The 23694-nt window shown below is 27.2% G+C and overlaps 1 protein-coding gene across 5 annotated transcripts in view; it reads right to left on the bottom strand.

The window, feature by feature from the left end:
• The window catches only part of LOC107456068 (synaptotagmin-15), a 186344-nt gene extending 162858 nt beyond the window's left edge, over nucleotides 1-23486 (bottom strand). Inside the window, exon 1 of one of the 5 annotated variants that reach the window (XM_071178452.2) lies at nucleotides 23383-23486. In XM_071178452.2, coding sequence (XP_071034553.2) covers nucleotides 23383-23431 — 49 coding nt within the window. In that variant the 5' untranslated portion in view covers nucleotides 23432-23486. Of the gene's footprint in view, nucleotides 1-3973; nucleotides 4083-17203; nucleotides 17528-23382 lie in introns of those variants that run through there. The other 4 variants (XM_087166100.1, XM_071178450.2, XM_071178451.2 and 1 more) reach the window with 4 other exon arrangements.
• Between the last annotated feature and the right edge of the window lie 208 nt (nucleotides 23487-23694).

The following is a 23694-nucleotide window of genomic DNA, read 5'->3' as shown; positions in this document are numbered from 1 at the left end:
GAGGTTATAAGTTTAAGCTAGGTATTTATTTTTGTTATATTGTTTATAGAAATTATAAGTTTAAACTAAGTATTCATTTTTGTCATATTGGTTATAGAGGTTACAACTATACAAGTTTAAACTAGGTATTTATTTTCATTACATTGGTTCTAGAAGTTATAAATTTAAAATAGGTATTTAATTTGTTATATTGGTTATTGAAGAAATGAGTTTTATTTAGGTATTTATTTTTGCTATATTATTAAACAGATGTACACGTTTAAATTTATTTAATACTTATAGTCACTTCCATTTTCAAAACGGACAATATTATTTAATTTTCCTAAAGTATATCTTTCAAGTGTTTTACAGGTGAAGTTCAACAACTTGGAACATCAAGAATTATTATATTTTATCGATTTTAAGTAAAACACTAATGCTTGCGTTGTCACAAAACCGATTAAATTTGTTTCCCCGTGTTTGCAACGAAAAATTGAAACAAACTCTGCTATAAATTGAGCAATAATCAGTGTTTCATTGTGATGTTTTATCAAATTTAGTGTTAAAAACATCAAAATTGTTTAACCTAATTATTAATCAATTGTTTAAATTCATTCAAACAAGAATCGGAATTATACTGCTTTTTAAATAGACTTATTTATATGTCATAATTTTTGAAAGTAGAATAACAAACAGATACAAAGAAATTGACGACTTTTTGAAACTTATTTCAGTTCAATATTATAAGTTTGAGATATGTTTTCTATTCAATACGTGACGTTAAACAGATAAAGCGTTTCGACTCTGTAAGAAAGTATAGCAGTTCGTTATAATTAGGACATACATCAACCCTTTGACGCAAATGTGGTGTCCCTTTTATATATTTTTTTCTGACTCTCTAATTACAAGCAAAAATATATTTTGGTATTTTTTAATTATGAAAAAAAAACAGTCTAATAGTTGCTGAAATAATCTGGATTAATCTGGATCTAGTTATCGGAATAATATTTGTACTAAAATGCAAAACACAAAAAAGTAGTTTGAATTTTTTTTCATTCATATTAAAGAAATTTAACAATAATTGAGTTTGTAAAATACAGAAATTTAAATGTTGAATAATGGTTTCTCCCAAAACTAAACAAAACAATTGCAAATAAATGCAAGTTTGGAATATTATAGTTTGGAAATGAGCTGTGTTAGGAAGATTTTATCTTTTACACAGAAAAAGACACCGCTGTTTCATGTTGTACTTCATACTCAAAATTATTAAAATGATAAATAATTCATTATATCTTTCATTTATTTTGACATAACTTGCGACAAAATAACAAAAAAAAAAGCATGAAATACATGTTTAATAAAAATTCTGCTTTAAAGGGTTAACAAATAACATTGTGCATAGGATTCAGAGATTTACATTAAACTAGAAAATAGAACGCAGACTAAAAAAGATTAAATATTCATAACATTTCCGAGAACGAATTTTAAAGAGCATATCAAGAAAAGGTTTATTTGGAAAAGCAAACTTGTTCCCTTGTGTATACTATATTTAGCACAAAATAAAAAGAAAATATCTTCACATCTAGGTACAGTTACAGTGAAATTTGATTCGAGAAAAATATTTAAATTAAATGTGCCTGATGATGTTTCGACTATTTCGTATTTCAAAAAGATAATCCGTTCGAAGAATTAAAAAGCGTGAAAACTCAGCAAGGCATTTGTTTCAATTTATTTTATTTGTTCTATTTTTGATTGAAAGTGTTTTCGCTGACGGAAATTAATTCTGTATAATAATTAAGATAATAAGATATGTATTTTATACTTGCTTTCAATTCATTGCAAGTGTGCATGGGAGTTATTGTACATTATATGAAGTTATTGTACATTGCACTATTCTACATTATATGAATTTAAAATGTATAAGTTATTTATTTTATTTTATTTGCTTCTTATTACTATTTGGTATTTCTATAAACAAAGGAGAATTATTTTCCTTAAAGGAGTTATGGAATAATGCAAAACATTTTTTTAAAAGTATCTTTCTTCGTAAAATATAGAAATTCAATATTATAAACTTAAAACAAATAATGCTAACTCACAATTAGTAAGTATAAATAAGTGAAAACATTTTTTACATATATCAAAGAATAAAACAATCTTTTGTACAGGTAATTGTTTTATAATAGTATTAAAAAAAACTGTTAAGGCTATAGAAATATGTGTATGATAAAGGAGAAATTTTAAGATATGGCAGCTTTATTGCATCTATGTATGGAAAATAACTTCTTTTTAGTTTTGGTAACCTGTAATATTTGTAATAAAAAGCACGTATGATTCATAAAGCTTTTATTTCTTACTTTCATTAATAACAAAATAAATTAATAAACGAAAAAAATAAATAAGCAAAATAAAAACAAAATTAATGGACTTATATTAGTTGCAGTCGTTGAATTTTTAACTGGACGCATGGGTATTAAAAGTATGCAAAGTGAATAAAGCTATGCCTCACTCCTATTTCAATACACTATCTACAATACCATATCAATTTAGTACTTACCAGATCAAGATATTCCACGACAACACACGTTGTTGTATAAAAAAATCATAAAACTTATAAAATATTTAATAATAATAGAAATAAGAAATTATTTATGAAAATATTTGAAGAGTTATATGAAAACACATGACACTAAATTTTTATTATATATAGTATTAAACTTGCTTCAGATAATTGTTCTTTGGTCTCGTTTAATAAATTTGTTAAATATTTACAGATTGAATAACAAATAAAAAAATTCAACAATATTATGAAATGAAAAAAGAAAGAGTTTAAAATTTATCAATATTGTAATGATCACTTTTTCGTTTAAGTAGAATCAGATGATAATTATTTGTTTATTACTATTATTTAAAATTTATTGTAGTTATATTTTGTTGTTTTTATTAATATTTAAGTGCAAAAGCTGAACCTGAGTGAGTTAAATATAATAAAGAAAGAGAGAGAGCAGTTTTTTTTTCTTAAATTGCCAGGACACTCACCGGCGTTGGGTTTCAGCCTATAAATGGTAATATACATCGCGCAAAAAATAAACGAAACACCATGAATAACTTTTAATTTAATGATGAAATTTTCATGTACGAAGATTCAACCGTAATGATTCTGGGGGATTATCTCAAATATGCTAACAACATATAATATTATAAGTTTCGAAATTAGACACAAAAGAATACTTTCACTGAAGAAACATAACTTTTTTCCCTCGAATTATGATTTCTGATATCCAAAATATAGGGGATATTGGGAAGTCCCAAAAGTATGGTCAGAAGTGCTGTCGAAAGTTTGCACCCCTTCATGATAATTTCACTTTTTGCCTAATTCTCTTTTTATTTCGAGAGCTTCTTTAGCAGATTGAAAATTTTTTGCACACAATTAAATAATTCGCTTAATCAAAGTAATTCCATTCAAACTATATTCCTATTTTTTATTATTATATTTATAATAATAGTAGTAAGAGTTTCAAATTGTAAGACATACAAATTTTTACGTAATTTCAAAGAACGTACTTTTAATAATGAAAAAATATACAATTTGAACGAAATCGGTCATATAGTTTCTGAGAAATCGAATTTTAAAAGATAAAATGTATTTAAAATTTAATGCTCAGATATTTTTCGACCGATTTCGTCAGCAATCAAGGAAATGAAGAAATGTTTATTCAGAGGAAGTACGTTTTTGTGAATGATTTCGTAACTTAAAATATCGTCTGCAACAAATTGGCATATTTGAGAACTAAGTTAAGCCAGCATTAGATCAAAATTATTTAGAATGTTTCGTTTATTCTTTTGCGCATTGTACATATTTTGCAAAAATATATACATCGATCAGAGTCATTTTTTGACGAAAAAAAGGGATTTCTTTTTCATTTTTCCTTTAAAAAATTCATAAATAACAACAACAAAAAAATAAAATATATACAATCATACTAATACTGACTTGGGAAAATTTCTTCACTGAGGAATTTTGCCTTGGCCATTTTGTTCCATAGCAATAAACAGTAAGTATCGGTAAAGGATTCGTGCGCTACAAAAGTTATGTTCATTGTGATTTCGAGGAAATTTGAGAATATATTAACTTCTCTTTTACAATATATTTTCTTTTTTCATCCATAGCAGCTGCTTTGTTGTCAATTGTTGAAGGAGTCTATGGTTAATCCTTTACTTGAAGGACTTAAGTACATTTACATCCATTTATCACGAGTAATTTATCATGAATATTCGAAAATAACTAGACGATTTTGGAATTTTCTTTACTAGTCTTTAGTAAAACGATATAATTAGTTTTTTTTTCGGATGTGTTTAAATGGTAACTAGATCATTCTACCTATTCTATTTCTGAAGTGGATTCAACTGGTAACTAGTCGTAATTTTTGAATGTCTTAAAATGTTAACTAGATTAATTCTAGAATGGGCTTAAAGGGTAAAAAATAAATCTCTCGAATGGGTTCAAATGGTATGTAACATATTTCTCGAATGGGTTCATTGGGTCTATATTTACGATAGGATTAAATGGTATCCTTTAAAAATCAAGTAATAAAAAAGAAAAAAACTGTCAAAATCATCAAAATAATCAAAACAGTTATCAAGAAATATATGATTTTACGTAATAATATGAAAACAATTTCAAACTATAGAACCTATGCTTACTATTACAATATAAAAACATCAGTTATGTTTAAAAAATTATATATATATTTTGCTTTCAAAATTAAAAATTTTTATTACTCTTTTTGTAGAATTTTAATTTATTGATATTTTTTTTTTGCTACAAGGTGTTACGGTTTAATTGAGAACCTATTTTCCTGATAATTTGTTTTTAATAATTGTCTTTGTTGCAAAGCCCACAAAAAATATGCTACGAAATTGGAAAAATCATGAAGACAAATTTTTTATATCGCTTAAAAACCATATTTAATTTTAAATGTAATAAATATTTCTTATTTTATTTGCAATTTTTTTATTTATATTTTAATGCGGATACCCTTCTAAGTTTAAAATTTTTGTTTAGAAATTTCAAATAAACAATTTCAAGAAACTAGTGGAAAGTTATTACTTAGATTAAACCACTACATTGGCTTTCCAAAATACGCAAGTGCAATTAGAAGTGCCCAAAAATAAGCACCCATTTTCAAGAATTGCCAGATGCAAATGGGAAGAAACAAAAATGATTTAAAGCGAAAATAAGCCTACAAAAAATGGGAATTTAGCCATTGAAATTTTTCTTCATCAAGTAATAAAGTTTTTCTTACAATAAAAACTAATTTAAAAATCCGGTATAAAAGCACATTATAAATCACTCAATTTTTTGATTTAAACGCTGAAAAATTACGGATCAAATTACGGCAAAAAGTAGCAACGCTGAGGGTGCCGGTATTTTTTACCGTAAAATTCATTTTTACCGGAACATGATACAGAACAGAATATCTGATATACCGATCTGATATCTGATTTAGTAATAATTACCTCAAAATTACTGAATTACTGTAATTAAATAAATATTGCCGTTAAAATTACGATATAATATTTTACGGTAAAAATTTCACGGATGCACCCGAAGTGCTGGTACTTTATACCGTAATTTGATCCGGAATTTTTTTTATAGAAGGTGGTATTATTTGTGTTACAGGAATATGAATCTTACAAAAAAATATCGAAAAAATTTAATTTTAATCATCATAGAATTTCGAAATTGATGCGAATTTTTAAACGCAAAGATTTTATAAATTTTAAATTCAAAACTCTTAAAAAATTTACAGTTTATTATTGCATTACTTCAGTAAATTTGCATTTTGAACTCCGCTAAAACTTTTAGAGAGAATATATATTTATGAGTTTCATTTAAGTTATAAATTTCTTACTACGTCTTGCGAAACAAACCAGTAAATCCTTATTAATTTTATTTAATGGTGACATTTTAAGAATTAAATTTGCCATTTTAAAGCCGGGAATTAAACGAATAAACACTCACTAAAGTTATTATTTAAAACATACATTTACTACTCCAACTAATCAACTTTCATAATTACTAATCTTTAAATTTAAACCTACTTAGAATAATATACTAGTACTTTCTAATAATATTTCTTTATTATATTATTTCAAATTATTTTTTACACGGAGCTCTCCTGTAAACTAGTATATATTTAAAAAAAATTAAGGGATTCATTAAATTTATTAATTGTTTACTACCTATGACGAAACAATGCTGCCAAAGTCCTTATCATACTTTTTTTACGAGCAAATCTGATTAATATATCTGATGTCTCACGAGCTAAGCTCAAAGAAATTCAGTATTGCGCGATTGTACTTACTCACTACTACTTCTACTTAAAAATTAATCTGACTGTTCTAATTCATTTAACTTTGAATATTGCTAAGATTTTAATTTAAACCAAACGAAAAATCGCAAGTGCTTTTGACTCGATTGACAAGTTTTATACATTTCGAAAATCCCTAATCAAAAAGTATAACTCACTAGGATTTTTCAATTGATGTTTAAACGTGTAAAGAAAAACCGCTATTTAAACAACGAATAATAACTGATTATATCTGGACTGAAAGCACCGAAACCTGTTTGATTGAGAAAAAAAGTAGAGATTAAAGGCAATTATTTAAAACTTCCTGGTTTCATCCGGCAACAAAACTGGTTTTGATATTTTTAGTTTGCTTTCCTTAATTGTAATGTAACGAATTTTAACAGCTCTTTTGTTTTTTTTCTGCCTTAACCCAAATAGCATTAAGAGCGGAGTGTTTCAGGTCAGATGCAGATTTCTCTACTTGTAAACTAAATGGTCCGTAAACGAACCATTTCTAAATGCAGTTGTAACACCAAATAGGTTAGATATTCAGCTTATATTCTTCAAATAAATTCAGACTCTTAATGTGGATATTCATTTCTTGAAAAGGATTTTAAAATTATTTATTTAGGGCGGCTGTTATCGAACAACCTGCTATATTAATATAACGAAAAAAACGTCCAGAAATTTTAAATATTTAAATTTAACATTATTCCATCAGTATTCACTGTCCTTTTTTTGGGACGGTTATAGAAATGCAAAATGATCTAATATTGGTTACTATATCGGCATAAATTTGACGTAAATTTTAAAAGCAATGTGCATTCGTAAGCATTCTTTGCTTTTTAATTTCTTTAATGGTAATGAGCTTGGTACGTACGTATATGATGCGTTTGATTTTAAATATCGAAATTTTTAAACATTTTCAAACTCGCACCGGACTTTTGCAATGTTTGGAAGAAAATTTAAAATTCTTTTATTATTAATTATTTATTCGTATGTAGTAAATAGTTCACCAAAAATTCAACTGTGAGAATATTTGTTCTTGGAATCATCTAGAATTTTAGAATTTAATAGTTTTTTGATTCATTGCATTGCGTTTCTGAATTTTGCGAATTCCTTTTTTGGAACGTTTCTAAAACTGTATTATGAACTTCGTTAATTGTTTTCAAGATAAATTTGTTTTCCTTTTAAATTTTTTCAGCAGCAAAGCTGATTACGCTTTTGTTTCAATATCTTTTCATTTTTAGGTATTTTTACTATCGACTCGGACTTTTTCAGTCGCACAGTGGACTGAGCATAAGGACATGGTTCCCAGTAGAACACCAAAGTCAAGCATCGCTGGCTGCGGCCAGTAAGCTGGTGGGTGACCACTTTGATCAGTCTGCGTAGGGATCAAGGATGCATAGTATTGGTCCTCATTAAATTTTTACTAACGTAAAGTGCTCGACTGCGCGCGTAGGTTGTATGGCTACCAAAGCGGGGAGCCATCCCCTCTGCAGAGGATCAAAGTTGTAATAGCATGTCTTCGGATCATAGTCGGGGATGTTTCCCAGACCATTGCCAATGGCCCATCGTGCAGCTTTAGTGCGACGTAAATAATGTACCTACCTTCCAGAATTTTTGCATAATGTTTTATTGTTGTTGTTGTCATAGGCCATTGAGACAAGGGGTGTGATTTTTCTTGTTTTTCGGTGGCGCCATCTATGTCCAAGAGTTCGAATTCTGTCACACTCATTTATAGAGTGGATCCATTCATTCATCCACAAATCCTAATTTTGACCTGAACCAGAGATCGATCAATCTCCAATTTTGTACCCCCAGAGGTTTAATTCGTTATGGGAACATGGAGGATTTTGTGACCCGACTGATTTAACGTGCACCAGTCACCATTTATTACACGGAGAGTCTTCGGCTGGCTGGATTCGAACTCCCCTGCTCCGCAAAATGGTTATGAATTTTGAATTTATTAATAATTACTTTGCAGGCAGCAAATAGAATTGTAAGAACACCTTTTTGTTACATAGTTTTTTATTACATAGCAATAAGTCTTAATAAACTATAGGAATTATTTTACTTCCATACTAATTAAAGAATTAATTTTGCAATAAAGCAGCGAGTTTAAATGCATTTTTTTTTTGTAATTTATTAGTTGAAATTTTTTTTAATTTCTAATGTTGATTGACAAAATGATTGAAAAATATTAAGCTAAACTTATGTTTAAAAACGTATCATTTATAACAATGTTTTTATATTGAAATATGCAGAATATATGACTAATAGAGATTGAACTAACTGCTGATATATAAAGATGGATTCAAAATGCACGCTCTAAAGTTTAACAGGTCATAATAAATCTATATGTTGACACATATTATTCATTGAAATGTATTCATTAAAGAAATTACGAGAAATGAAATTACATGAGGCATGTCTTGTAAATCAGTATCTTAGTTGACAAAATTCCTTAAAATGTGTATTCAGAAGCATAATTTGAATTAATAGGAAAAATAAAATAAATATGAAAAAATAAAATAAAGAATGACAAACTGGACAATAAATCTTAAGATAAAAATATAATTGACTAAAGTAAATAAAATGAACGTTTAAAAATTTTCAAGGTTAATTATAAATCTAGACATATATAAACGCATTACTCATGAAATTACATTAATTATAACAAAATAATTTTTTTTTACTTGTGTGGGATATTAAGTATTAATTAAAAACTTTGTTTTAAAAATGTTCAAATTAGAAATAATTGTCGCCATGCTTCAAGCGCTCAAAAACAGGCGGCGACTATTTTCAAGACTTGCCAGATGTGAACGAAAAGAAACAAAAGGGATTTGAAATATGAAACGTTAAGTTAGCCACGAATAATGGAAAAATAAAGCTGAAAGCCAAAAATAGAAAAATAATGGTAATAAATTTATTGTTCTTTTGACAAAAATAATACAAAATCAACTTTAAAAAATGTTTTTTACTAATTTTTTCCATAATGACAGAATTTATGCAATGTCATTACTGATTCATATTCATGAAATACAATTTCAGATGATTCCTCCTTTTAAAATTAGAAAGGAAAGATTACCTTCAAGCATTAAAATAATAATTAAAATATGTTAGGTCTGATATAATTATTTGAAAGAGTTGAGTACTTTCAATACTTATTAAGACTTCATTAAAATTGATATGTAAAAATGTAAAAGCATTCGATTAGAGTTGAGTATACAAAAAACAGATATTTTTAATGACGCTTTAATCAACTCGAGCTCAAAAATGCACTAAAAGAGAAATTCAAGGAAATCAATTTTAAATTCAAGAAGATAATGGATAAAATACATTAAAATTTAATGATTTTCGTCTGCTCTTATACATAATTAGTGTACGCAACATTTACAAAAAGAAACATTTATAATAATGAAGATCGATTTATGAGAAATGTCAATTTTTTTCTGCCAACTATCAACTTCAACAAATATTGCTGCATGTATATTTGACATATTTGGTAAATAGTATTATTTATTGCTGATACCATATGTTTACATTTATTATTAAATAATGATAGACATTGTTGTGATGTTTACACTGTTTTGATTATTTCAGGAAGCTCCATACCCTGTTCGCTCTGCGCGCCAACTCTTATGATTTCTTCTCATTTATCAATGTTTTGCTCTTAAAAATTGACATTTTCCACAAAAGAAAAGGACATTCTGTTTATAAAATATATAATTTCATGTAACAACATTTTATTAAAATATTGGTAACGAAATGAACAATTACTTGCATTTGAAAAATATTTAACTGTGCTTAAAAAGTAGTATGAATGTGTTAAATATTAAGAAGAAATTAATAAGAAGTAATTTTACTCGTTAACTAAACTTATAAGATTTTAATAGTTCAAATAGGAAATTGTTTTTATCTCTCTTGAATTCAGAGTTTCAGATTATTGAAGATTTTAATATGAATGTTAAAATTTATATGAGGTAACGTGTAGTTTCTTTATTTTTTATATGAACTCTTGAATTCTGACATGAACTCTTGAAATAAGATTTGTAATATTTTTTAAAAAATTTCATAATGAATGATAAAATTAATATAATGTAACATTTCCTCTTTTCTTTTTCTTCCTTTTTTTGTTACTTTTGACATTAACTCAAGTGCGAGCTTATAAAATAAAAATCTGGAGAATGACAAAAAAACTCTCTAAAACACACTAATTTGAAAAAAAAATTTATATACTAAAAAAAAAAAAAAAAAAAAAAAAAAAAAAAAAAAAAAAACTCGTTTTAAGTTCATAAAAACCCTTTTAGTACGTTAAATTTCAACTACATAGATGCATATCTGTGTATTACTGAGCAGCCAGGGCGATTTTTTTCTTACTACAAGTTAAACAGTTCAGCAATAACTTTAACAGTAACTTCAAATTTATGAATTACCGAACGTTAATTTTTTATTCCACTTTAATTTCTGTACATTTTTTTACAATCTTTGTAATTTAAATTTTGCAAATTTTACAATTTTTACGCAAACAAAACAAACTGTATCGTAAAGTTTAACATCGTAAACAGCAGTGGCAATTCTTATGATTTCTTAACATAAAGAGATTTTTGACAAGGGTTCTAAAAATTATAGAGAAGATGGCGATTATGAAACACGCTGTATATTACTTTTAAATGAAATTAAATTGTAGCTTAAAATCACTTAAATGAATACACGTGTAGTGTTTATTTTAATTTTATGAGTAGTATGCTCATCAAGAACTTCAACATTAGTTAGCTATTTAACAATAAATTAAAGTTACCGAAAATCATTACTGACAGAAGTGTGTACAAATTTATAGAACTATGTGAAATGTGTACATTGTTTAAAATTAAAACTAATATAAAATACGTTATTAATCGTCTTGTTCATTTCATATTTTATTTATACAACTGCAGCAGCAACATTTAAAATGAAATAACAGCAATCTCTAGTACAGGAGTAATATCAGAAAAGTAAACAGTCATAAAACAAGTTTTCACCTGATATAACATTACTCACGTTAAAGTTCGATCGCTTTTTCATAGCGGAACATTAGTTTCCGATTATTTCTTCCAAATTAGTTAAGACTAAAATGTAGGAAATTATTTTCTACTAACCTGTTTACTGATAATGTTTAGTAACGCGGTGTGAAGGTTTGTAGCCCAGTGTCAAGCCCCTTATGTTATTTTTCAAATTATTCCTGTCTGAAACATTTCTGAACAAATTATTCCTGTCTGAATTATTCCTGTCAAATTATTCCTGTCTGAAACATTTCTTCTAGTAGAGCCGAATTGCATTTTTACTTATTATTCTAATATTTGAGTTCTTTTAAGTTTCGTTTTTATATATTCTTTTCTGGCATAAGGCGAAATATTTTGTCATTCAATGGAAATGAATAGGAAAAAAGCTTCATTACCCCACTATTGGTGTATTCAGAGCTTGACTAAGGCAGGCTCTTTATTTTAATTTTCATAAAATTAGAATAATTAAAAAGTTAAATAAATAATTGAAAAAATAATGAAAATCAAATCGGAAAAAAATTCCTCTGGTTACAGATGAGCTGTCACATTTGAAGAGTCACTTAGCACTCTCTTTAGTCCGACGCCACAAAATCCTCTAAAATCCCTGGAGCAGAACTCTCCTTTTATAACTACTTATGAAGATAGAGTCTTAAAATCGTAACTAATAAGCTTAAATAAGCTGACTAATAAGCGCTGACAATATTTTAATTTACAGAGACAAACAAATATTTTTTCTGCATAAATATATTTTTTTCGGTCGATTCAATTGACCTTAAAAAAACGGGCGTAACCGTAACTCGAAAAATATGATATTAATAGTTTGAGTAGGAGAACGGCCAAAATTTTTGCGCCCTTAATATTAATTTCATTCTTTGCATATTTCATTAAGTCTTCAGTAGATAAACTTAGTTGGTCGAGAACATCCACATTCACCTGCACGCTATTTCAATAACTGTGCTAAAAACTACATAATTATAAGCGTCGGTTATTCCAGATAGTGTTGTCAAAGGTCTTTTTTTAGTGAAAAATAGGAAAAATACGCAAATAAATATGTGAATTGGTAAAAGTAATATTCAGTTTTGAGAATTTGTGAAGAATCCTAGAAACCAGTGGTCTGTTCGGATTTTTTGTAAAAAGTCCTGTATTTTTTCCTTTTTTTTGAACTAGAGAAAATTTACACAACTTTTTCTTTAACTAAAATTATCATGGAATAGCCTTGTTTCTACCGAGGTCCCGTTTTTACGATCAGGAAAAAATAATGTACTATTTTTGAGAAAAAGCTTTTTTTTTAAAAAATACATGTCGTTCAAAGAGTTTTAGATTTAAAATTATGAATCAAAGACGTATTTGACTTCGTATCTCGTTTTGCAGGAGAAGAATCACATGGTGAGTCGGTTTTTAAAGTAAAATATTTGAAGAGTTCATTTATGTGGTGAAATATTCAAGAGACGTCTTTTTAAAAATAAAAATCTTCGAGAAAGATGTTTTAATGCAGTGGTCTCCAGCTTACGGGCAGTGAATCAAAAGGTAAAGGCCCACCCATGGAACATTAAATTATTTCCATTTTATTTACTGAGGTGCATTTTCCTGGGGTTTGTACCACTTTCTATGGACGAGAAGTTAACCGAGATCTGAGAGACGTCACCTAAAGCCTCAACAATACCGCGCATATAATAGCATTTTATTTTGAAAGCATGTTTGAATACAATTTAATTAAAGGTATTAAACCAATCTAATATATAGACAATCAACACCCTCTGCGTGTGGCGGTAAAATTATTATGGAAAGCTACATCGTCATATGAAATGTTGCTTTTTTGCAAATATGCTATTCTCTAACTGTTGTGAGTTTGCAACAGTTACTCAAGACTGTTGGGTCAAGTTTAACCTATCTAAAGCCAGCGCTGTCTATGCTTATTTTGACAATGGCGCAAAACGTCGATATGAAGAAAAGCCAATGTTTTGTGAAAAGGAAAAGCGATTATGATCTAATTTTCTAATATTTAAAAACTTACTCCATTATCTTGGCTCATAAAAATTTGCAAAAACTGAGATTAAGGCAGTGTTTTTGATAATTTTTATCTAGGTGGAAAAATGGCACCAAATTGGCGATTTTTAAAAAAGTTTAATAACTTTTGAAATATTTAAGTTATTTGTCCGTTTTGAAGCCCAGGTAATTCTTTACGGTAAGATGAAAATCATCTATTGCTTCATATGTAAGGTACTTAAACTGCGGCTTTTTTATTTTCCTTGGCTGACATAGCTTAGAAAAACAGCGTTTCATTGATAAATCCACTGTTGCAAAACGTTGGGGGGGGGCACTGTTTAAATGGGCGCAAATTTCTCTTAAAATGATCCCTGATAAGGCAAGCAATATTATTAGTTACCTCATTAGTTTCAGGTGCTATCATGCAATAAAATTAGCAACCTAATTATCCGTTTGTCCTTCATCATTAAACTATTCAATGAACATCAAATATAATTCAGCGGTTATGTTTCCGACTAAACCAACATTGGATTTAATTTCCTGCCTGCTTTTCCAAAGGCAGACAGAATTGAAATGATGTTCCTTGATAATTTATCGATTGATGGTCTAACTTAATGGCCCAAGAAATAGTTTTGAGATTCACAACTATTGACATTTTACATTGCTTTAACCAATATAGATTTTAAACCCGAGTGAATTGGCTCTACAACGGTAGACGTGTATTCGACCGAATGTTTCCCTATTCAATACAAAGGGCTGTTCTTACAATTTTGTCTACATTTTTTCCCTTTTACTCAATTTACAATGCCGCTTTCTCGACTCTAGAGGAAAATATTTCCGAATTTCACTCGCTTTTTGTCATAAAACACCATAGGTTTATTTTAAGTCTTTTCTCATAAGGTTTTTACGAATTTTATAATAATTCCATTATTTGAGAAATATTACGATTAAGTATTATAGTAGTATAATTATTATAGTGATAATAGAAACATGAGAGCAAATCAATAACAATTAAGCTTTCTATCGTTGAAAAAGATATAATGGTTTATTTAATAACCACCTTTAATTTATATATTAAATTCACGCAAAAAAAAAATGAATTAAAAATATATTTGGAGTTTGATATTGATATTTAAGTGGTTTTTTTTATTTGCTTGCCGAGGGGAACAAAAAAAAGTTGAGATGACCCAGGTTCGAATCTCAGCGTTGACTGATCTATACGAATTCTGCTCCCGGCTCTCATCAACCACAGTGCAGTCATAAAATATATTGTGGGTCAAAATCCCATTGCCCTCGGGCTAATCATGTCAACCAACTGATATATTAATATATTATTCACCAATTGTTTTATTATCTTGGTATAATTTATTAAAATAATAGTTGTAACCATTTGTTATTTTAATAAATTATCCCACGAAACTAAAGCTATAAGATATTACTTGATTAAAGCGAAACATTTCAGTGGCTTCAAAAATATGCAGATTGAAATAAAAATAGACATGTTTCAAGCGCTCAAAAATAGGAGCCGGTTATCAAGACTTGTCAGACGTGAATAAGAAGAAACAAAAACGTTCTGAAATGTAAAGCGTAAAGTTGCAAACAGAAAATGTAGGGCCGCGGTGGCTCAAGTGATAGAGCGCTTAGTTCCATCAAAAGGTCCTCCACGAAGGGCTAGATTTACACAACACTTGATTCAGGAATTCCCTTGTCTTCTGAATTGGATTCAAAATTACAAGACTACGAAGTTTAACACTGATAGTCGTAAACTCAGAATTAGGTCTGCTGTTCAAAGTTGGTTATAAAATAAAATATAAAACTCATTATAATCAACAGGCTTGCTAAACCATTAGATTTCACAGTGTTCTTAGTTAAATTAGAGAATATAACTAAGAGTAGCATAAAATCTGGCTATAAGGCAAAAGCTTTAAATAGATTCAAATATGCTGCTTAATATGTTATTAAAAATTGTTCATTATAAAAGAGATACATTTTAGTTTTTGATTTTTATACTACTGATATAATTTTGATTGTTATTGAAAATTTGATACAAAACTAATAAAAAATAATAATTGAAATTTGATAATTGATACAAAAATAGATGTTTACTTAAAGCATAGTGAAAGCTATTTCTGTCAAAATTTATTTATATTAAGAAAAAAAAACTATCAACTTTAACAAACTTGAAATTGGCATGTTGAAGAAGTAATGTAACTGCGAGTTGAAAAGTCTAGTATGTGTTCCTTTTATTCAAAAGTTTTCAAGAACTTTAAAGTTGACAAAATCAACACTTAAAGAAGTTATAACATTATCATTTGTTCGAAAGATAAATAAATTATGAGTGATATTTTAAAATTTATCCAGATAAGACTCTTTTGTTGGTTACCTTTTCCTTCAGTATGCATCTTTTCCTTAGCGACATTGGGAATTCCTGTATTCTAAATTTATAGCTTTAAAATACAATTCCTTTTGTTTTATTTTTTAATCCAGAATATAAGCCTATTTCGAAATAAATTAATTTATAAACTAGTTTAATGACTTCAAAATAAATATCATTAATTGGATTCAATAGTCTCGAATTCTAAAGAAATAAATTTGATTAATATCACTAAATGTAGTTACACTAATCTTAACATTAAATAAAATTATCAACTATTTATTATATATTTACTACATATAGATTTTTATACAAAACATTCTTAAAGACATTAAGTTTCAAAATTTCTTAATCAAAATATTACAATGATTTCACACAAATTTTAATGAAAAATGACAATTAAAAACTTTATTCAAAAACTTTGTCTCAATGAAGAACTTATTGCTGTATTTGCTTTCATAGCTTTTAATTAAGACACTTGTAATTAAGAAATTTTTTTTTTGAAGAAACTGATATCAATTTAATTTTAAAGATAAATATAGCATTTTTTATATAAACTGGAGAAAAAAAATCTCTTATAACAAATTTGTTATGAAAAACAATACAATGATTACATACAAATTTTAAAGAAAACTTATAATTAAAAACTTTTTCCGTTAAAGGACTTACATATTTGCTTTTTGAGTTTTTTAACTAAGGTGTTCATAACTTTTACAAGTTAAGTATACGTAATATTATTTCAAAGATAAAGACAGTATTTTTTATATGACTTTTAAACTTATCAAATATTGTAAAACATATTATAAGAGCTTCGTATTAGTATTAATAAAAAGTTTTAGATTTTTCGTATCAGATTGTTATAGAGCATATGCTTTTTGACATATTTAAATACTACTGATTTACTTTAGATTACATTTGTATAAGTTGAACTCTTCCAAATAATAAATGTTAAATAAAGTTAAAGATATTTCTGTAGAAATTCATTATTAGCAAATTGGAAATTAACATGCTGAAAATATAATGTATTAAAAATTTAAAGTATCTTAAATTGAAAAAAAATCTACTATTAAACAATTAAATAAACATGGCTTCTAATTATTTCTAAAATTTTCATCAAAAATATGATTTATTGAATATTAAATTTGTAAAAAAAAAGAATTAAATAACGATTAGTAATTGTTAAGCTATCAAGTTCTAACTGTTCATACAATATTTAGCATACAGAAAAAATAGGGTTTAAAAAAACTAATAAAATGAATTTATAGGAAATCATGATTTTATGTGTATGCCTAATTAAATATAGATAATTTTTCATTAAAAAGTCATAAATATTTCAGTAAGTGAAAAGTTCATAAAATAACTTTCACACTTATTGAAGTTGAAAAATTTTTTGTCAGTACAGTTCAGTACCAATTTCAAGCAAAATGAAACATATTACTAAATAATAAAAAAAAATGTAATCTTACCGTTATCAGGACTTATAGGTATTGGCTTTCTTAATACCTCAGTAGCCGACCGATTCATATTCATATCAGTCGTCATTTGACTTTTTTTTTAAAATTAATTTATTCCTTCTCTAAACTTTTCACTTTATCTAAAAATAGCATCCAAAGTAAAAAGCAGGTGTACATTTCTCCAAACGAATAATAAACAAAAGTAACAAAATTATTTTTCTTTTAAAATATTTGTTGATAATCAAATCAAAAAGTTCCCATAGTTGATTATTTAGAAGCGAAAAGCGGAAAAGCAAAGAGCGCTTTTACCTTACGCGTGGATTATCGAGTAGTGAGGAACGATAAGAGCATTTCTCGCACAAATCATTTGGGTTGCCAAGTCCTCTTGGGAGTAGACGCCAATTCACGCCAAAGAGGAGATAATGGCGCTCATATTGACATCAGGCAATGAAAATATATGTTAAATAAGAGGCACTAAAAAGTTTGGAAATTGCTTTAAGTATTTAAATACATATATAAAACCTATTTATTTTACATTGTTTCCAAAAAACAGCTTTTTTTGTAATTAAATAACACATATTGAACATTTAAAAACCTCTTCTCTGCGCGTTTATATTATTTATTAGTTGAATGTTTGTTTTCGTTAGGGGTTGAAAAATAGCAAATAATCAAATATTCGGTTTTAATAAGCAGAACACAATCATACGCATAGCACAGAACGCATGTCAAGAAACGGCAAGGTCCGATAATTTTTTTTAAAAAATTAAAATTATTAATTTTTTTTGAAAATTTTTTGTGTGATATTTTGGGGACTATTGGTGACTTTAAAAAGCTTTCAAAAAGTTAGTAAAGCTAATTTTATACGCGATTTAAGTTATTTTACTTCTGCAAAAGGAATCAAAGTTAAATAATTATTATAGAATGTGCAATAAACTTCCAGTGAAACCCGTTTTCCATTAAATGGAGCTGCAGCTAACATACCTCACTGGTGTAATTATTACTTATAAAGTAGTTAATGTGTTTTTAGTATAATTAATTAAAAATTTGAGAGAAATAATAAAAAAGACAAGACGATGAATGCAGAATTATAGCGTAAAAAACTGAAAATAAAATTGATACATTGCAAACAGTAAACTGAATAAATTAAAACTAAATTGTTAAAATTATAAATGATATTATGAAACGTATGGTAATTATGATGATTAATATAGATACTTTCAAAATTAATCGTAATATTAAATTAGATAAATGCAGTTAAAAAATTGCGAAATAAATACCCATTTATAAATGGAAAAAGATCTAAATTATCTAATTAACAAAGTAAACTCAGTGCGTAATGCGTACACTTTAAATTAGAACTCCAGTTTATATGTATTATCGGTAATGAAATTCGACATTAATTAACATTATGGACATTGATTAACAGTTATGGAGTTCAAATTTTTTAAAAATTATATATTTAAATCAATAATCACATTTTTTGAAATAATTTTTAAGACAGTACAGTTTTAGAAAAAATGCATGTACTTTATCTTATTACTTTTTTAATTAGAAAAATTGGTAATAACAGCTGGTTCTCCAGATTATCTTAAACAATACTTCAAACAATTTTGTTTTATAATTATATGATTACAAAAATATCATATTTGAGGGCTTTTACTGTAAAAGTTTCACAAAAGGTTTTTGAAATGGCAGATTTATTCGTGTTTAAACCTTGATACTGATTTATTTAACTTATGGAAGTAAATTAAAACCAAAATTGCAATTTTACTTTTGTATGAAAAAAATTGCTATACGTGGTTAAAACCAATGGATAAGTATGGAATTATGTAATTGGTTTAATTTCAGAAGTTACCCAATTCGCATATTGATTTTTAGAGATAGAAAAAAAAAAGAAACATTTGCTTATCTGCCTTCGTTAAAAATTAAAATTTATTTTTTTAATTTCTTTTCTTCCGATGTTATTCATTTATTCAATTTATCATAAGCATAAAAATATTTAAAAATTAATTTTTTGTTTTTGACACTAATAAAACTTTATTTGACAATCTTTAAAAAAAGTATTTTTCCTCGAATACTAGAGCAAAAAACATGATGAAAATGTATTTAACTGAAAAAGATAGTTTTTGAACAAAAAAGGAAATTTAGGACAACCTATCTAAGTTGCGCATATTAAAAGCAACACTAAGCATAAAAAAGCTAAATTAAGAATACATTACATTGAAAGTGGTTTTTAAAAACAACACTTAATTCTTTAAAATAAAAATTGAAACAAAAGTTATTAAAATATAAACTTTGACTGCGTATGAATAACATATTGTTTTCAATACAATATCAATTCTATTATAAATATAATTTAATTTTTCATATACATTTTCAGCACTTTTGTGAAATATGTAAACTTATTTAAAACCCTTTTTTTAATTTTTAAATTTACTTATCTAGTTTACCAATACAAAAAAATAATCGAAGCAAAAGAACTGTATTTTGTTTAGAATTTTTTTTTAATCACTTAGAATTTTATTTCCCTTGAAACCTATTTGAATAGTTAAAATAATGAAGTTATAAAAATTTGTTTATGCTTTAAAAATAAAAATATTTAAATTGTAAGTTGATTACTAATACCATTTGCGAATATACTGAAATGAGCACAGTATGTTAAATAAATAATCCCAAAAAATTGAAGTGATAAGATATTACTTTTTTGTTTTGTTTTCAGGAAAAAGAGCTGCATTGGCTTCAAAAATATGCAGATGGAAATTAAAGTAGACATATTTCAAGAGCTCTAAAATGGGCGCCCATTCTCAAGACATGCGAGACGTAAATGAGAAGACATCAAAGTGATTTGAAATATAAGATTTAAAGTTACCAACGAAAAATGGAAAAATCTCACCTTTATTTCTCATCTTAATTTCCATTTTAAATTAGTAATTTTACGTTTTATATTTCAAATCACTTTGGTTTCTTCTCATTCATGTCTGACAAGTTTTGAGAATGAGCGTCTATTTTTGAGCACTTGAAACCAGTTGAATTTTATTTCTATCAGCTAATTGTTAAAGCCAATAAAGTTTTTTTTCTTTTAGAAAAAAGCAATATTTTACCACTTCTGCTTTTGGGATTATTTATTTAATATATTGTTCAAGTTCATTTTAGTATGTTCGGCAGATGGTATTAGTTTCATTTTACAATTTAACTATTTTAATTTTTTTAAAGGATAAGCAAATTTCTATAACTTCATTGTTTAAATTATTACATTATCCTTTTTTATTACCACGTTTATATCAACTTGCCTTCGTGTATGTCTGTTCGGGTGGAATTTTGTAATAGATTTTAAACTAACTTCCTGACTAGCTGCAGACTTAAAATTTGGCATATAGTTCAGAATTGGATGACAATGCATGAAAATGAAGAGAAAAAAAGACATACAAAGTAAAATAAAATTAAAATTAAAGAAAAATTAATATTTCCGCGATTGTCTTTTGTTGTCGATTCGATTAATTCAAATTAGTGTCACATGTCAGTTGAAAAGTTTAGTGTACAGTGAGTGAAAAAATTGAGATTTTGGAAGTGAGTACAAAAAAAAAAAAAAAAAAAAAATCAAAATCAAAATAATATTTTTAAAAACCATGTTTTTGTAGTGGAGAAAAATAATTAAAAAACAAATAATTTGAAAAACGAAAAACGTGGGACGCATGAAATACATAACAGTACATATACACTTACATATACATACTTTCTTACTCATACACACACACAACCACATCCACATCCAGATACAACTACAGATATACATATTCTCATGAGCACACATACTGTTACTGTTATGTATTTCATGCGCTCCACGTTTTTCGTTTTTCAAATTCTTGTTTTTTAATTATTATTCTCCACTACAAAAACGTGGTTTTTAAAAATATAATAATTATTTTTTTTAATGAGACAATACGTGTTTGGAGAATACTATTTATAAACAATATGTACAAAAGATATTTTTCTTTGAGCTTTAATAGCTTTCAGCATCGGCGGTTAAAACTATTTGCGAAAATAGATGCGATATGGAAATTGTTCAATGACTGAAATATAATATATTGTCCGAAATCGGTTTTTACCTGGGGTCACAGGTTATTATGAAAAAGTACTTTCTAAAAAAAAAAAAGAAAAAGACTAAAATATTTTTTCTTCTTCAAATCCTTTGGACCAAAACTGCAATGAGAGAGGCATTTAGAAATCATTTTAGCAATTTTTCATGACGTACTTTTTTCATAAAAAATTCATACAAATCTGTAACATCGCAGAAGTTAGATTTTTTTTATTTTTATCTTGGTTCATTTCAAATGGAACGAATCTTTAGAGTACTTGTCAAAAATGAAGTAAATAAGAGTGCAGATTAGGGATTGGAAATTAGTATATGGCGTAGATTTCGTCTTCATCTACCACGGCGTGGGTCAGAATTCGTTTCTTTGCGCTAAATGCAGGGTTCTGAATTGATATCACTTTCTTCGATTATGTGTTAGTGGTTCAAAATCTACTCTAATGTTCCTGTCTGTTTCAGAGCCGGATTATTCTACGCATAGTTGCGGAGCTAGAGAACAGAGTTTGAGTAAAGAGACAGAGTGGCTAATTTACAATCCAGTGGTCTTTAACAACTCGCTCTCTTTTTAGGAGATTTATTTCTTAGTTGTAGTAGGGGAAAATTGTAATGCAAGCTTTTATTTATTTTAAGATTTGCTACCTGCACTAAAAAGACAGGTATCATATTTTTTTTAATTTAAGAAAATAAAAAACAGGATAGCGTGTCGTTAAAGACCGCTGGATTGGGAAATCACGACCGGATGATTACTGTCCCTATCTGTACCTCTGATATAAATTGTGGTAGAGTAGTATACAAAACACCGAAAAAATAATTAATGATAGCTCCCACAAGGTCGCTAATATCATATTAGTGTAGATCTAATTCGATGTTAGCAATCAAACCGAATCAAATGATTATTTAAGCAAGGGAGATATAATGACGCTAAAGAGAACTGCTGAATCACTAGTGAGGAAGTTGGGACGAAAAAATTAAAAAAGTTTAATTGTCTGTTGAAACTTAACGATGTTTTTAATTATTACCTGTTCTTTCTGGTTGGTTTTAATGTTTTCATTACCACTGTGCTTAGCATTGATTTGTTTGATTTTTTTTTGACAAAGCAAAACAAGAATATTTCTATGTACTACACGCATTTTTATTCCTGGTTTAATGTAATTTTTCAGCTGATTTTAATGATATAGTAGAATTTCCAAGACACATTTTAGATGTTAAAACAAAACAAATAGCTGTAAACATGATAATTGACTAATATATTGGTTCCATTAAAGTAAAAATAGCTAAAAACATAATAATTTACTGTCACAAAGGTTCCATTAATGAAAAAATAGCTAAAAACATGGTAATTAACTGACAAATAAATTCCATTGATATAAAAATACCTAAAAACGTGGTAGTAAAAACGTGGTAATTTACTGTCATATAAGTTTAATTACTATAAAAATAGATAAAAATATGGTACTAATCCGTCACACAGTTTATCAATAAAAATAGCTAAAACATGGTAATTGATACTGACTTATAGTTTCTATTACTATAAAAATATCTAAAAAGGTGGTAATTTATTGACATATAGGTTCCAGTAATGTAAAAATAGTTAAAGTAGTAAATGACTGACATATAGTCTTCTTTAATGTAAAAATATCTAAAAACATGGTAATTGACTGGTATGCATATTTCACTATTGCAAAAATAGAAAAAAAAAACATGATAATTGTCTGACATATAGGCTCTAGAAAAGTAAAAATAGTGAAAATGTGATAATTGACTGGCATAGATTCAATTAACTAAAAATAATTTAGAACTTGGTAACTGACTGACCCAGATGTTCCATTAGTGTCAGTCAGTTACTATTTTTCGATCTAATTATTATTATTTTTTTTAAAAATTATTTAAAAAGAAATCTGGCAATTGAACTATTTCATTGAGTTCAGATTGAAAAGAGCAATAAATCAGAAATAAAAGTCTTTTAAAAGTTGTATATTTTGCTTAAAATATTAAAGTTTACTTTTTTTTGCCTCGTGAATGTCGGCCACTTTTACAAGGAACTGACCAGCTACATTGACCATAATAAAATAAAAAAGTGCAATAAAAAAATTAGTCTTACCTTGTTCTAGTCCAGAGCCTTTCAATGGTCGACGATTCACGAAAGTCATTCTTCATATTTGAATCACAAATCTTTACTCTGTGTCCTTAAAAACAGTTTCTGAAATAATTGATTGGTTGTTTTACTGATGACGTCAATAAATACGCAACAAAATCAAACACAGAAAAAGAGACTTAAGTTATTCAACTGTAAACTCAGCATTAGTTGTGATGATTTAAATTTCGCTGAAATAAATGCTATTTATCTGTCCGAAATATACTTTAAAAGTCATTAATTATATCTTTTGGAGACAATTGCATTAATCGAGTTAGA

Source organism: Parasteatoda tepidariorum, chromosome 6 (assembly GCF_982258835.1).
Source record: "Parasteatoda tepidariorum strain Cologne lab strain chromosome 6, Ptep-v5.0, whole genome shotgun sequence".
Taxonomy (NCBI): domain Eukaryota; kingdom Metazoa; phylum Arthropoda; class Arachnida; order Araneae; family Theridiidae; genus Parasteatoda; species Parasteatoda tepidariorum.
This window is presented reverse-complemented; position numbering and strand designations above follow the sequence as displayed.